This window comes from Gymnoscopelus microlampas, assembly GCF_963454915.1.
Source record: "Gymnoscopelus microlampas genome assembly, chromosome: 12".
Classification (NCBI taxonomy): Eukaryota; Metazoa; Chordata; class Actinopteri; order Myctophiformes; family Myctophidae; genus Gymnoscopelus; species Gymnoscopelus microlampas.
In genome coordinates, this window is record NC_139949.1 from 4,358,756 (window position 1) to 4,372,832 (window position 14,077).

Sequence of the window (14,077 nt, forward strand, 5' to 3'; positions counted from 1 at the left end):
TCCACCTGAATCAAGCTCCGGACAGTCCATTCATAACCTTTCTGTGTCACATCCAGTGGTGTAAAGTAACTAACTGTACTTAATTAAGTACAATATTGAGGTATGTTTACAACACACAAATTGTCTATACTTTTACTTCTACTCCACTACAATTATTTGAAAACTTTAGTGAGTAGTGAGTATAAATTATTACATTATGAAACATACATTAACAAGTTTAGCCCTATTTTATACCTATGCTATTTGAAGGTCCTTGTCTCAATGTTAAACTGTACAGGACAAGAGCTCCCATCTAGAACATGCATTAATGAATAAGGTGAATGAACTGTACCTGTAACCTGGCGGCAGTGGCTCAGGAGTAGAGTGGCCGGGTAGAGTGAACTGGAAAACCGCAAGGTTCCCAGTTCGATTCCGGGCTGGGGCGCTCACCTAGAGTTAGTGTCGAAGTGTCCTTGAGCAAGACGCTGAACCCCTAATTGCTCCTGATGAGCAGGTTGGTGCCTTGCATGGTTTCCTCCACCATCTGTGTGTGAATGGGTTAATGGCACAATCAATGTAAAGCGCTTCGGATAGAAGCGCTATATAAATGCACCTTTTACCATTTAACCTGTGCTGAGTGTGGAGAATTAATGAGAGAGAGATATATAAGGTTACACAGTATGACCTGTTCGTGACATAGATGTGCTATTTTCTGTACACCGTCACACGATGGAGTATATACTGTATACATGAGCCATAACCTGACGTTTAAAAATGTAAAGCTGTGAGATTGTCCTCAGTCTTGATTTGAGAAAAAAAACTTTCCACTGTAAACAGTGTGACAAGAGTTTCTGTCAGTCAGGTAGTCTGAAGAGACACCAGTGTAGGCTATCCACACTGGAGAAAAAACAGTGTTAATACTTGCAATGTATCTAACATCAATGGATGTTAGACAGGATGTTTAACACCAGGAAAGGCAACGAAGGCTCCTGTGTAACAAGCCAATTGTGTCAGCAACACACACACACACACACACACACACACACACACACATACACACACACACACACACACACACACACACACACACACACACACACACACACACACACACACACACACACACACACACTGTGGACTCCCTACTGCCTTATGCTCCCTTATTACTGACTCCCTACTGCCTTATGCTCCCTTATTGCTGACCTCCTACTACCTTATCCTCACTTATTGTCCTCTTAAGTGGTGCTGCGGTCCTGTTTGTGTTCTAATCAGTTGCAGGTGTTTGTGCAACATACACACATACAAACATGCAAAGTCACTTGCAGAAGCGGATGGCACCTTTTACGTAAACCCTGTATTTAAATATGTTTTAAATGATACACTGCCTAAACCTTGTATCCGATTGTGATGGAAACCGGCTGGCGCCTTTTAAGTAATTTGGCATGAAATAATGTCACCTCATGAAAACATAATGGACTCTGTGTCAAGTGAATGTCCATAATATTCGTTTTCCCACCCATTGTCAGCACCAACGGTCCTGTTCAGTTGGCAGGAGAAGGACGACATTTAATAATTCAGACTGAACCTTTGACTCCTGCAGAAATGAATATGTCACCCGCTGAAATTAATGTTGTGGTAAAGTTATCGTTAATGCTCCACTGATTTTCCTTACAAGGAGATCATTGTCACTAATAGTTTTTGAAGCTTTGCATTGTCCCTGGCAGAGAGAGAAAGACAGATGGACTTGCATTGTGACCAGCAGAGAGACAGAGAGAGATGGACTTGTTTCTTTTTCTTTCTTTCTTTCTTTCTATCTATCTAGTTACAATTTACACTGGGTGAAAAGCAATGATTTTGGGAGGGTATCCCTCAGGCATACCCCTGATACTTAAGGGAGTATGTGTGTGTATGCTGCCCTCATTCATTAATGTACCACCCCCCACATACCTCCCTTAGGCATTTAAGCTCACTATGTCACATTGTCTGCTGTTTTCACTGAATGTTCGCCCCCAGAATAGGTAAAGTGGTTAACCCCTTAACTCTTTGCCTTATCCTGCCAAGGCCACTGACGAGATTGACGAGATTTGTGTTTTCAGTGGTTTTCCATTAGATGGCGCTGTTCGCAATCCTATGAATGATGCTTTCACTGCAAAAACGTAAACTCTCGTTTACTTCCTGTCTATTTCCGGAAAATGTCTTTATCTCCGTTCCTGTTGCTTTATGGCAAAAACAAGCCACGTTGAATAGGCCACGTCTATTAACGGATTACCACGACCGGATAATTTCCCGAGACCCCCGTGCGTATAATGAGGCGATCGCCGGGAGGACAGAGATCACGGAAAGTATTCCAGGATTTCCCAAGGTTGGTAACATCGCTCGTTTTTGCTGGCAGTGGTGTACCACTATTGCACAATTACTCTGGCAGTTAAAGAGTTAAGCACTTAAACCCCAGCATCTGTATTGTGGGGAAAGCTTTAGCAGAAAATAGCCAAACAGCAAGCTCACAACGCATCGCGCTAAGACGCGTTGTGAGCTTGTCGATCGGCTATTTTCAGCTAAAGCTTCCGACACAATAACAGAACACAGAAAAATACACTAGTCTAAAGCCCTGAGGGACTCCGCTCAACGATATGGGGTTTAAGTGGTTAATGGTTTAGGACAAACTTTTTTAAAGTGTTCATTCAATTCTGACATTGGGTCTACCCAGCGTGATCTAATATGAGAGTGACGACACTAGCGTTGACTCCCATTGAAAGAATGGAATGCATGAGGAAGTTCCAATGTTTGGAACTATAGCCCATAGCGGCCCGCTTAGCGGCGAGATCAAAGTGTGCCGTAACTCTCTCTCTCTCTCTCTCTGGGTCTGGGTCTACCCAGGATGATGGTTAGCCTCATTAAGTCAATGTAATAAAGCTGTGATGTAAACAGGAACAGTCATTAAACTCACAACACTCAGTGGAGCAACAACACAGACTGTCACTATGAATCAAAACACATCAACACACACACACACACACACACACACACACACACACACACACACACACACACACACACACACACACACACACACACACACACACACACACACACACACACACATGCGCGTGCACACACATACACGTAACTTGACTCAGCCAGATATGTACAGTATGCTAATGATTGCTTAACATGCCTGGATGCTTCAAGGCACTTGGCAGTAAGCAGAGAACTGGATCAGCGGAATATGCAGTGGGGATGAGAGTTATGGTTCAACATTATGCCATGAGTAGCTGAGGCACCTGCAGGTACAGCAAAGTAAGCCCCAGGGAGCATGTCTATGTCCCAACCCTATGTTCCCTCAGCCCTATGTTCCCTTATATTTTAACTTGAATGTGCATCTAAAAACACAAGACCATAGGACCATAGGACCGTAGGGCCATAGTAAAACAATGGTTTTGCTGGCTGTGTGTTTCTAGTGACTGCCCTCTTCGGCGTCATATTTTGCAGCTTGAATGGAGGTGTACCAATTGCATACCATGTTGATGACAGAATGTGAACCATGTCAACTCCATGTGGAAACTACGTATGATTGATTGATTCAATTATCATTAACATGTTTGCTAACAGTACAGGTAGTACAGTCAAAGGTTTTGCCAAAAGGATAACACAAAAAGTATTACGTATTACACTAGAAATGAAGGGCTCGCTTCTTTTGGGCTTGTTTTCATAAACCTGGTTGCTTGTTTCTCGCACACAATCTGGCAACACTGATCCCGAACGTCGGTGTAGAAGACCACACGGACAAACCGCGAAAGTACAAAGGCACAGTAACAAACACACACGCACACACACACAGGACGTACGCACACAACGTTGAAAGAAGGAAAAAGCAGCTATGATTACCTTTTTGTGCACGAGCGAAAGGGCAGTGATGTACGGTTGTGGAGATGGACACATTTCAATGGCCGACCGTCGCCCATGCCCGGCACTCTCAATTGTATATTAGGATATGTAATCCTAAGTAAGGTCACTCATCGTGGTTAAGCAACGCCCCCTGGTGATTGTGAGAGCAATTGGAAGTTCCGGTCAATGCTCTGATTGGCAGGCGTTGAAAACTTGTGACCACAAGACGTGATGACGTCACTTATCCCTCTATAAGGGGTGGCACAGCTCCATGTTGTCATTTGTACCCCGAACAGGTTTCTTGTTGTGTGACCTTTGATGTGTGACCTTACTCATGATTCACAAAGCCGGAAACCCCTTTAATTGTGCCCCAAGACTGCCACCTGCCAGCTGTGGAGATCCCCTTAGTAGGGAAATCTTCCAAAAAGGAGTGTCCCGCTCGGAGTTCATGCTGAAAACCTGAATGTGCCTAAGAAAAGTGCAGGCACATACAACCCGTCGACCAGAGATACATTTCCTTGTGGAATACATCCTATAACATAGAGAAACCTGTTCCACCTAACGGGAAAAATGATGCACCCTCATGAGCCTACCCTTGTAAGGTTCTGACCCCTGAAGCAACAATTGGTCGGACCTCCCAAGAAACTAATAACCATGTGTCACTCGCAACCCAGAAGAAGGAAATGTTCCAGTACCGAATTCAGCCAGAAGCTCTCTTAGGCCTTGCCCAGAGACACAGAGCGGATCGGGATAGAAAATGTTCCTTCCCGCCCAAGACAAAAACTCACGTCTCAGCGGAAAAGGCCACGGCTGCCCGTGGAGAAGGGGGGATAATTTCCATGACCCACTGGGCAGTAAAGCAATTTGTGGCCACCGGAATGAGTGGCCACAAATTCTTCTTGTTCTCTGACTCTGGAGAGTGGGCTCGGAGGAAGGAACTCGTAAAGGAGTGTCCTCCAATGTCCCTAAAATTGATCATCCTTAACCGAACTCTCCCAAGTTGCGCTGTTGAGGTGGAGGACGCAGCCAACATGACAGAGTTCATAGCCTGAAATACAAAGTATGAAACAAATCAGAATGGTCCCCTACTGTATTTTCGCAAAGGAGACAAACCGAACGAAGCATCAAGGTGAAAGTAAGGCAGAGCTAGAGACGAAAAAACAAATAGCTAGCTGTGTAATGTTCCATTCTCTAACTCTCCAAGCTGGTACATTGTTGATTTAAAGCCATAGTTACCCATTAATGCCTTAAATCAAAACAACTAAAAGTTAGATATATCAAAAAAAGTATCAAAGATTTCAGGAAAAACTCCCAGCTATTCCTGAAGGGGACATACATTTTGAAGTCTGAACAGAGCTTCTAGGCGAAAGTATGGTGGAGCTAGAGAATGCTAAGGTTTTGAGGGAGAAAAGCATGAAATAAACACAACAAAAACATAAGGCTGGGTCCAACAACAGCATTTCATGTGGATCTCAGACTTCATGTGGCCAGTCTATGATCCTAGTTGTCTATGATGTATCTATGATGTATGATTCCATATTTGGGCATGGTTTCAGACGATTTGACCACCGTATTCTAGCCGATGACATAATCCGTGCCCATGTTTGGAGAATCTGAGCCCTGTTGACTTCCATTGTAAATCAAAGTAATCGTTGTTTTCAAAAGGTATAGAACGTGTCTGAGGGATTCTGCGTTAGACAATGTACACAAGTGTGAGATTAGCTCTGGACACACACACAGACCCTCTTATAAACTGCAACCTATTTCAGAGTCACGCTGTAACAAATAAGTTATAATAATAATAATAATAATAATGATGGTCACAGTAACGTAACTGGGCTCTCTCAAGTGTTAGTTTGCACAACACCTTCAGCCTAGGACTCAAGCCTGAGATGTACAGGTCAGAGCTCTCAAGATCTTCAACATCCTCATCCTCAACATGCTCATGTTATTCTTCCTGTTGCTGTTGGCAGTCATGGCTGCCAGTTCCCACCTGATGTCGTTTGGGAGTCCTGACTGCTCCAGACCGTACCGAATGACCGCTAGCTTACATAATGTCTTCAGACTAGGACTTAGGTCCAAGACGTACAGGTCATCGGCGGGCGTGTATCTTTTGTATTCTCCGACATCCACGGGAAACGATTTGTATCTGTATCCTCTGAAAAGGATGATACGATCTCCCACCATGCAGCAGCACATCCTAAAATTAGACATCGATAAACATGGGCCTTTCCCCTCGGGCTCAACCTTCTTCCAGGAGAAGGCATCTGGATTAAATTTCCAGAGATCGTTGAATTCCCGGCGCAGACATAGGTTTACGCCACCAAATATGTACAGCTCTCCATTGTAGGCAAAGGCTGAATGAAATGCGCGTCCCTCTGGAAGAAGCAGTGCAGGAGACGTGCTCAGCCAGCAGTTGGTCTCTGTGTCAAACACACTGATGTTGTTGTAGTGGTAGTAATGGTCCCCTAGGCCCCCAAATACAAACATCCTTGTCTCAATCATTGTGGCCGAGTGGCAGGATGAAGCAGGTGACGGAGTGCCTCTGGTTTTAATCAAAGACCAGACCATTGTCACAGTGTCCAACTTGTGGATGTCATTAGTGCGTCCAGTCAGATGGCTGTATCCCCCGTAGATATACATGACCTTCTCCAAGACGCAGGCTGAGTGGTTGATCCTCGCCAACGGAACGTTCCCAGAAATCGTGGGCTTGAACCATCTGTGGGTGTCAACATGGAACCCATAAAGCATGTCGGAGCACTCCCTTTTCTTAGTGATGCCCCCCCAGATGTAGATGATATTCTCTATCAGCACGGCTGTGTGTCTACAGCGAATGCAGGGAACCTCGAGGGGATATTCTCCCATTCCGTTTGACACAGGGGGCAACTTCAACCAGCACAAAGACACTGTGTTGAAGATGTGGACGACAATCTCGCCATAGTTGTAGGACTCCCTGTCACAGTACCCTCCAAAGTAATAGACCTTGTGGCCCATGGCCACAACAGCATGACCCCCCTTTGGGCCTTTCAGATATAATGTCCAGCGGATCATTTCACACCGAAATGGCAGAACACCTACAGTGGATTCACTGAATCCCACTCACTGCTCTGTACAATAATGCAGTCCTACTGCACACACAGCCAGTTATATTGGTACAGTGGCAAGAATGTCACACGGAGCGTGGCCAATCCTCAAAGTCCGTGGGTTTGGGTTGGCCTATCAGGAATGCTGGTTACTTTAAAGGAGTAGTTCACCCCCAAAATGACCTGTTTTATATCTATTAGTCACCCGATGGAAACTTTAATTTGTGGAAACGTTTTAGAGTTTTTGTCGCATTCCTAAGCCAATAATTTGATGACCGGCAGCGGTTCTGCTAGGAGACACAAAGAGTGTCCTTTGTGTCTCCTACCAGAACCGCTGCCTACCGGTCCGCTGGTCATCAAATTATTGGCTTAGGAATGTGACAAAAACTAAATAAATATCCATGAATTCAAATCTCCATGGGGTGACTAATCCATAGGGAAAAAAAAGTTTTTTTGGGTGAACTATCCCTTTAAGGTTTTTTTTTTTCAATCGAGTGCAAGCAAATTCGGTTGTACAGTTTGGACATGACACAGGAAATAACTCAGACTACTGCTAAGGATAAAGATAAAAATCACACCCAGTGTGAAGAGAGTGGTGCCTTTGAAAGTGTAACTGGTTGCATCCTTGTGTTACAATCAGCAACAATATGTTGTCACGTGACACGTGAAGCTTGACCAATCAGCCGTGCTCAAATATACGGACGGACATACGGACGGACATACGGACGGACGGACGGACATAGGGACGGACGGACATACGGACACACGGACAAAGTCAAATGTAGGAGTGGTTGGCACCACTCAAAAACAACTAGCCAATTGGGCACAAGCTGTCTGTTCTTCTCATCTGCACTACTAGCCAATTAAAATGCTCCTGTTCCTCCGGTTCATGTTAAGTATCAATCACTAGTCACAGGGATTCAAAGTGGGGTTCCATAATGTACAATAGGCAGTACGTGGGGTTCCATAATGTACCAATAGGACGTGGGCGGGGTTCCATAATGTACTAGGACGTAGGGTTCCATAATGTACCAATAAGACGTGGGCGTTGTTACATAATGTACCAATAGGTCGTAGGGTTCCATAATGTACCAATAGGACGTGGGGTTCCATAATGTACCAATAGGACGTGGGGTTACATAATGTACCAACAAACACATTTAAGCCAAAGGCACACTGTGCATTCATTGTCAGTATATTACGATAGATGTATCTATCCCTTATTAACACGTTCATTGTCTTACGTTTATATCTTGTTTTTTTGTTGGACGTTGTGAGCACAGTCTGCCTGAACAAAACAAATCTCTGGAATCTTGAAGATCTGGTTTATTCACATGACTTGGAGTTGTGAGCCATCTGAGATGTAGAGATCCGCCAGACTTCTCTGGCATTTGACTGGAATGAAAAGGAGGCAGGGTTATGAGCGATAGGAGGTTCATACCCAAGCTGCATTTATGGAAATGTGTTTGTCTGCAGTTTTGTGCTGTACAGACACATCACCATTCACACTCTGACAGGTAAGGAGTCTGACTTTTTTATTTTCCTGATCTGAATTATGGTTATGCAGTGGACAGTAACAAAGTACATTTACTTGAATATTGTACTTAAGCACATACATTTTTAATATGTTTATTAGTTAATAACATATTATTTCAGTTTATTCAGTTAATTAATGAATTAATTCATTTAATTAATGAATTAATGTATTTATTTATATATTTATTAATTAATTAATTAATAAATGAATTTATTTATGTATTTATTTAATTAGTTATTTATGTGTTTGCTATTTAGGTTCTTGGTTTACATGATCCTAGTTTACTGAGGCACTACACTTGTAAGTTGCTCTGGATAAAGAGTGTCTGCTGAATGCCTAAATTGTAAATCGTAATTGTTCAGGTGAAGAAGATTTTTAGCAGCCTAGTGCCAGTGGTTCTCTGCGGGTGCAGTACGTTAGTCCGACAGCGCATTCCTCCGACAGCGCAGCGCTCCGACGTTTCAATACTAAACCCGAACCAAACCCGCACCCTAACCCTAACCGCACACGGATGCCACATAGTCGGAGAAAAGGTCTGTCGGATTAACGCATGCCTCCCGTTCTCTGCAGCCACTTTCCATGCGGCAATATCTGAAAAGTGCATTCTGACATAGGACCTGTCTCCCTCCGGGTGTGAGAGGGGCGTGTGTAGTATTTCTGCAATGACGTTGTCTATGGATCAATTTTTGTCAATATAGATTAAACATGCAGGTGAATATAGATTAAACATGCAGGTGAATAAGAACAATGCAAATGAATAACTGCATGACACAAAGAAGAAAACCAGAGCAGGTGGATTAAAATCAGAAGGAGTAGGCATTAAAAGCTAATCTATAAAAGTGGGTTTTAAGAAGGGATTCCAACCCAACCTGACCCAACCTGGTCTTATATGTAGTCAGTGGTGGAAAAAGTACTCAAAAGTTTTACTTACGTTAAAGTATCAATACTGCAATGCAGAAATACTCTGTTAAAAGTAAAAGTCCAGATTTCAAAATGTACTTGAGTAAAATTCCGAACGTATTGGTATCAAAATGTACTTAAAGTACCAAATGTAAAAGTACTCATTGTGCATAATGTCCCATTTCATAAGTTCAAATGTGTTTTTTTTTTTAAATAGCAGATCTACGAGCTCACAATGCGTTGCATCGCGACACATTGTGAGCTTGTAGATCTGCTATTTTCAAACAGCCGAAATATATATAGGGCTGAAGTGGTTATTGTATGTTTTGTAATAATAATCAAAATCTACAGAGTAATCAGTAACTACAGTTTTCAAATAATTGTAGTGGAGAAAAGTACAATATTTACCTCTGAGATGTAGTGGAGTAGAAGTAAAAGTACTGAAGATTGGAAATACTCCAATAAGCAAAAGTTCTTAAGTACAGTACTTGAGTAAGTATACTTAGTTACTTTACACCACTGTATGTAGTGAGTAAACATTTTAAATCAATTCTAAACTCTTTGGGGAGCCAGTGCAGGGATGCTAAAATAGGTGAGATATGATCACTTTTTCTTTAACCAGTTAAAAGGCGGGCCTATAAGGGGGCACGGTGGCGCAGTCGGTAGCGCTGTCGCCTCACAGCAAGAAGGTCCTGGGTTCGATTCCCGCCGGGGACGCTGTGGGCGCTGGGGGCGTGTCCTCTCCTCCGTGTCATCAGCGCCCATACCCTAGGTGGGGTTGGCGAAAGGGCCTACTCTGTGTGGAGTTTGCATGTTCTCCCCGTGTCTCCCAGGGTAGTTAATACCCTCACAAAAACATGTAGTAATCCTGGTCACTATACTGCCTCCCCCTGGTCAGCCGGGGCGCCTGATGGAGGAGAAGGGAACTGGTTGGAATAACGTGTTCCTTCCACGCGCTATGTCCAACCAGGGAAACTCCCCCCTGTCGGGTGATAAGAAGCGGCCTGCTTGCTCCTCATGCATTGAAGGAGGCATGAGCTTCAGCTTGGGCTCTCCCTAGGCTGGCAGAGGGTAGGTAGTGCCCAGGATTACATAGGCAATTGGCACTGGGTGAAAAAATGTGGGTTACAAAATCGTGGGATAAAAATTATAAGAGAAAAAAAAAAAAAAAGGCGGGCCTATAGACTATAGAGTCTCCGCCCTGGTGTGAGTGCTACAGGCCGCTAGCCGTTGAACCCAGTGACCTTTCCCTTTTTTGGCTGCAACTATTATTGCTGATTTAAATCCGGCCCTGCTACTTTTGTTGATGCTTAAGAAAGCCGTGTGCATGTCAGATTAATGCTATGATTGGTATGTCATGCATCTGTGAGTCATTTGAGATGGTTTGATAACACCCTTAGTTTTATGTGAACGAGGAAATACACTGAAGTAGAAGAACCAGACTCCACACGCCAAGGAGTTCAAAGCAGAAAAACTCCCATTTCTAAGGTTTGCAAGTATATGAGTGAGTGAGTGAGTGAGTGAGTGAGTGGGCGGGCGGGCGGGCGGGCGGGAGGGCGGCCGGATGGGTGCGTGTGAGTGAGTGAGTTATACACACTTTGTTTCACAATATTAGAGGCTGCTATAGTAGCAATACGTATAGTATTGTTAATTGGAAATTGCTGTCTCATTTAAGCAATAGATCATAACTGTTTCCCACTCAAACAGTATGCAACTTTTATGGCATGTCAACAATGTGGTCATTGCACCACTCAGTGGTGATGTAGTGAGTGAAGTGAAAAATGTTATTAAATAAAACCATGAAACATTTAATGTCCTGCTGTTCCATTTCCTCTGCAGCCATGGCGACAGCTGGTAGTCTCCTCTCTGAAGATCAGTTCCTGTGCTCCATCTGTCTGGATGTGTTCACCCAGCCCGTCTCTCTTCCATGTGGACACAACTTCTGCAAGGCCTGCATCACAGACTGCTGGAACTCCATTACCAGTGGACTCTGCCAGTGTCCAATGTGCAAGGAGAAGTTCAACAGAAGACCTGAGCTTCGTGTCAACTGTTTCATCTCTGAGATGGCCGATCACTTCAGGAAGTCAGTGCAGGTGAAAGAAGAGCAAGAGAGAGAAGACGATGTTCCACGGGAGATGTTGTGTGACTTGTGTATGGACCCCAAGCTGAAAGCTGCCAAGTCCTGCCTGGTCTGTTTGACTTCTTACTGTGAGACTCACCTTGAACCACATCACAGAGTTGCGACCCTCAAGAACCACCAGCTGGTGGAACCCCTGGGGAGCATGGAGAGCAGGATGTGCAAGAAACACAACAAGATATTGGAGCTCTTCTGCAGGGATGAGCAGAGGTGCATTTGCATGCTGTGCTCACAAACAGACCACAGGAGCCACAATGTTGTTGCTTTGGAGGACGAGAGTGGAAAGAGAAAGAAGGAGATGGGGAAGGGAAAGACAGAGCTTGAACAAAAAATCCAAGAGAGGGAACAAAAGCTCCAGAAGATCAGACGGTCAGCAGAACTCAACAAGGAGGTGGCAGAGAAGGAGACAGCAGATGGCACAGAGGTCCTCACTGCTCTGGTGGCCTCCATTCAGAAGAGACACGCTGAGCTACTGGAGTTGATCGAAAGGAAACAGAAAGAAGTACAACAGAACGCTGAACTGTCAAGCACAGAGCTTGAGAAGGAGATCGCTGAACTAAAGATCACTTGCAGGGAATGTGATAAGATTTCACACAGTGAAGACCACCTTCAAGTCCTCATGTACAGCCTCCCATCACCATCCACCTCTCCACCATGTTCTGACTGGTCTAAAGTCCTAATGGACAATAAGCTGTGTGCAGGGACTGTGAGAGGAGCTGTGACTAAGATGGAGAAGACCATAAATGAAGGGATGGAGGCACTGATTAAACAAATGGAAGAACGCCATCGCCAAGTCTCCCCAGAGGCCCGTTCCTCCCCTCAGCCCCCCTCCTCCCCAGAGCCCTTCTTCTCCATACAGCCCCCCTCCATAAAGCCCCCCTCCCTACAGCCACACTCCGTCCAGACATCAAGAGGAATGTTCCAGACACTGGCAAAACGATTGGAAGAACATCATCAAGTCCGCCCACGGGCCCGCTCCTCCCTACAACATCCCTCCATACAGCCCCCCTCCATAAAGCCCCCCTCCCTACAGCCACCGTCGCAACAGACATCAAGAGGAAGGTTTCAGACACCGGCAAAACAATATGAAGAACATACCCGCTCCTCCCTAGAGCATCACTCCAATGTAACCGTGACATGTGACGCCTGTGAGTGTGACATTTCGTCGACATACCACCATCACTGCCCTTTGTGTCGTAACTATGACCTGTGCAATGCCTGTTTCAGCATTGGGTTTCATCAGGAACACAGATTTGTTTTAAAGAAAGTGTTTGGAAATGAACCATATATAACATTATGATATGACAATGTTATCTGTATGATTTGATCAGTGGAACCGGATTATGATATACTGAAATGTATTCTGATCAGATCTGAAAATAAAGGAAACTAGAAAAGTATGGTAGATTCCTATTTTGGTGAGGGATACTGTTTCATCTCTGCTACAAAAGAAAAAAAACTATTTTCAAACAACTACTGTATAATGGTACTTCTTTAGAAATAAGGAAGGGAATGATAATCTGGTCTCCCCAAATCATGGTAATGTATCATAACTATATTGCACTATTCTGTTTTAATTCATTACATACAATTAATGATTGTATTGATCCTTACTATAATGATTAACAGATAATCACCTGCTAAGCCAGCAATAAAAGCTGTTTATATAATACACTTCTAATGGTCTGGCCACTATTCTTCTCATGAGGGAGACTTTTCTCTCCCTCTCACTTACTGCATCTCTTCTTTGTGAACAGTGACATTTTTGGTCTTGTATGTTGAATATGAAAGTAATGTAAACCTTTCCTTGGAGTAAAAGTATACTTACCAGTAATATTACCTGACAATTGCAACACCACCTCTCGCCAAGAGTTACAAGTGCCATCATTACAATTTAATCGTTTAGCAGATGCTCTTGTCCAGAGTGACTTAAAAGTGTAAGATCAGAGTAAATGTCATGAACCCCCAACAAATAACAGAGTAAATGGTCATGTACTGTAAATAAAGTGCCAAGGAATCATTTTAGTACTTCAAAGAAACTAGGATTCATCTGTCTAAACATCATCTATTAACATTCTTTTTTTTTTTTTTGTAATTCAAGTATTTATTATTTTTCCAACAAATAAACATGACAAAACATAACAGACAAAACCAACAACACAACAGTACAGACAATACAGATAATAAAAAATAAAAAAATAAATAAACATAAAAACAAACAACATAAATTAAATACAACAACTTCCTAACACAGGCAGTCATAACACAACTAGGCTAAGCGGACAACACCCCCTACCTCCCCTTTGTGATTTTTGATAGCGTCTGTGGTAAATACATGATCCTGAACTGTATCTTTATAACAACTCACAGTGAGGAGCTTTTAGGGAGTAAGCAGGGAAGGCATCAGGAAGTAGGTGGTTCAACGTCAGATGAGTCAAGGCAAGGCTATTTTATGTGTATAGCACATTTCAACAACAAGGCAATTCAATGTGCTTTACACAAAACATAGAACGCAGACCTTTCCTAGATGACCTGAAATATCTGGATGGTTCATTA

At 43.5% G+C, this 14,077-nt stretch overlaps 2 protein-coding genes across 2 annotated transcripts in view; both read left to right on the forward strand.

Annotated features, from left to right (window-relative positions):
- Positions 1 to 14,077, forward strand: part of LOC311056925 (parvalbumin beta-like) — a 523,075-nt gene that overhangs the window by 420,975 nt on the left and 88,023 nt on the right. The window lies entirely within an intron of this gene.
- On the forward strand, positions 8,436 to 13,163 carry LOC311056923 (E3 ubiquitin/ISG15 ligase TRIM25-like). The gene is made up of 2 exons (XM_084073774.1): positions 8,436 to 8,464; positions 11,224 to 13,163. Exon 2 carries the CDS (start codon positions 11,226 to 11,228, stop codon positions 12,819 to 12,821), a length of 1,596 nt encoding a protein of 531 aa, XP_083929900.1. The 5' UTR covers positions 8,436 to 8,464; positions 11,224 to 11,225; the 3' UTR covers positions 12,822 to 13,163.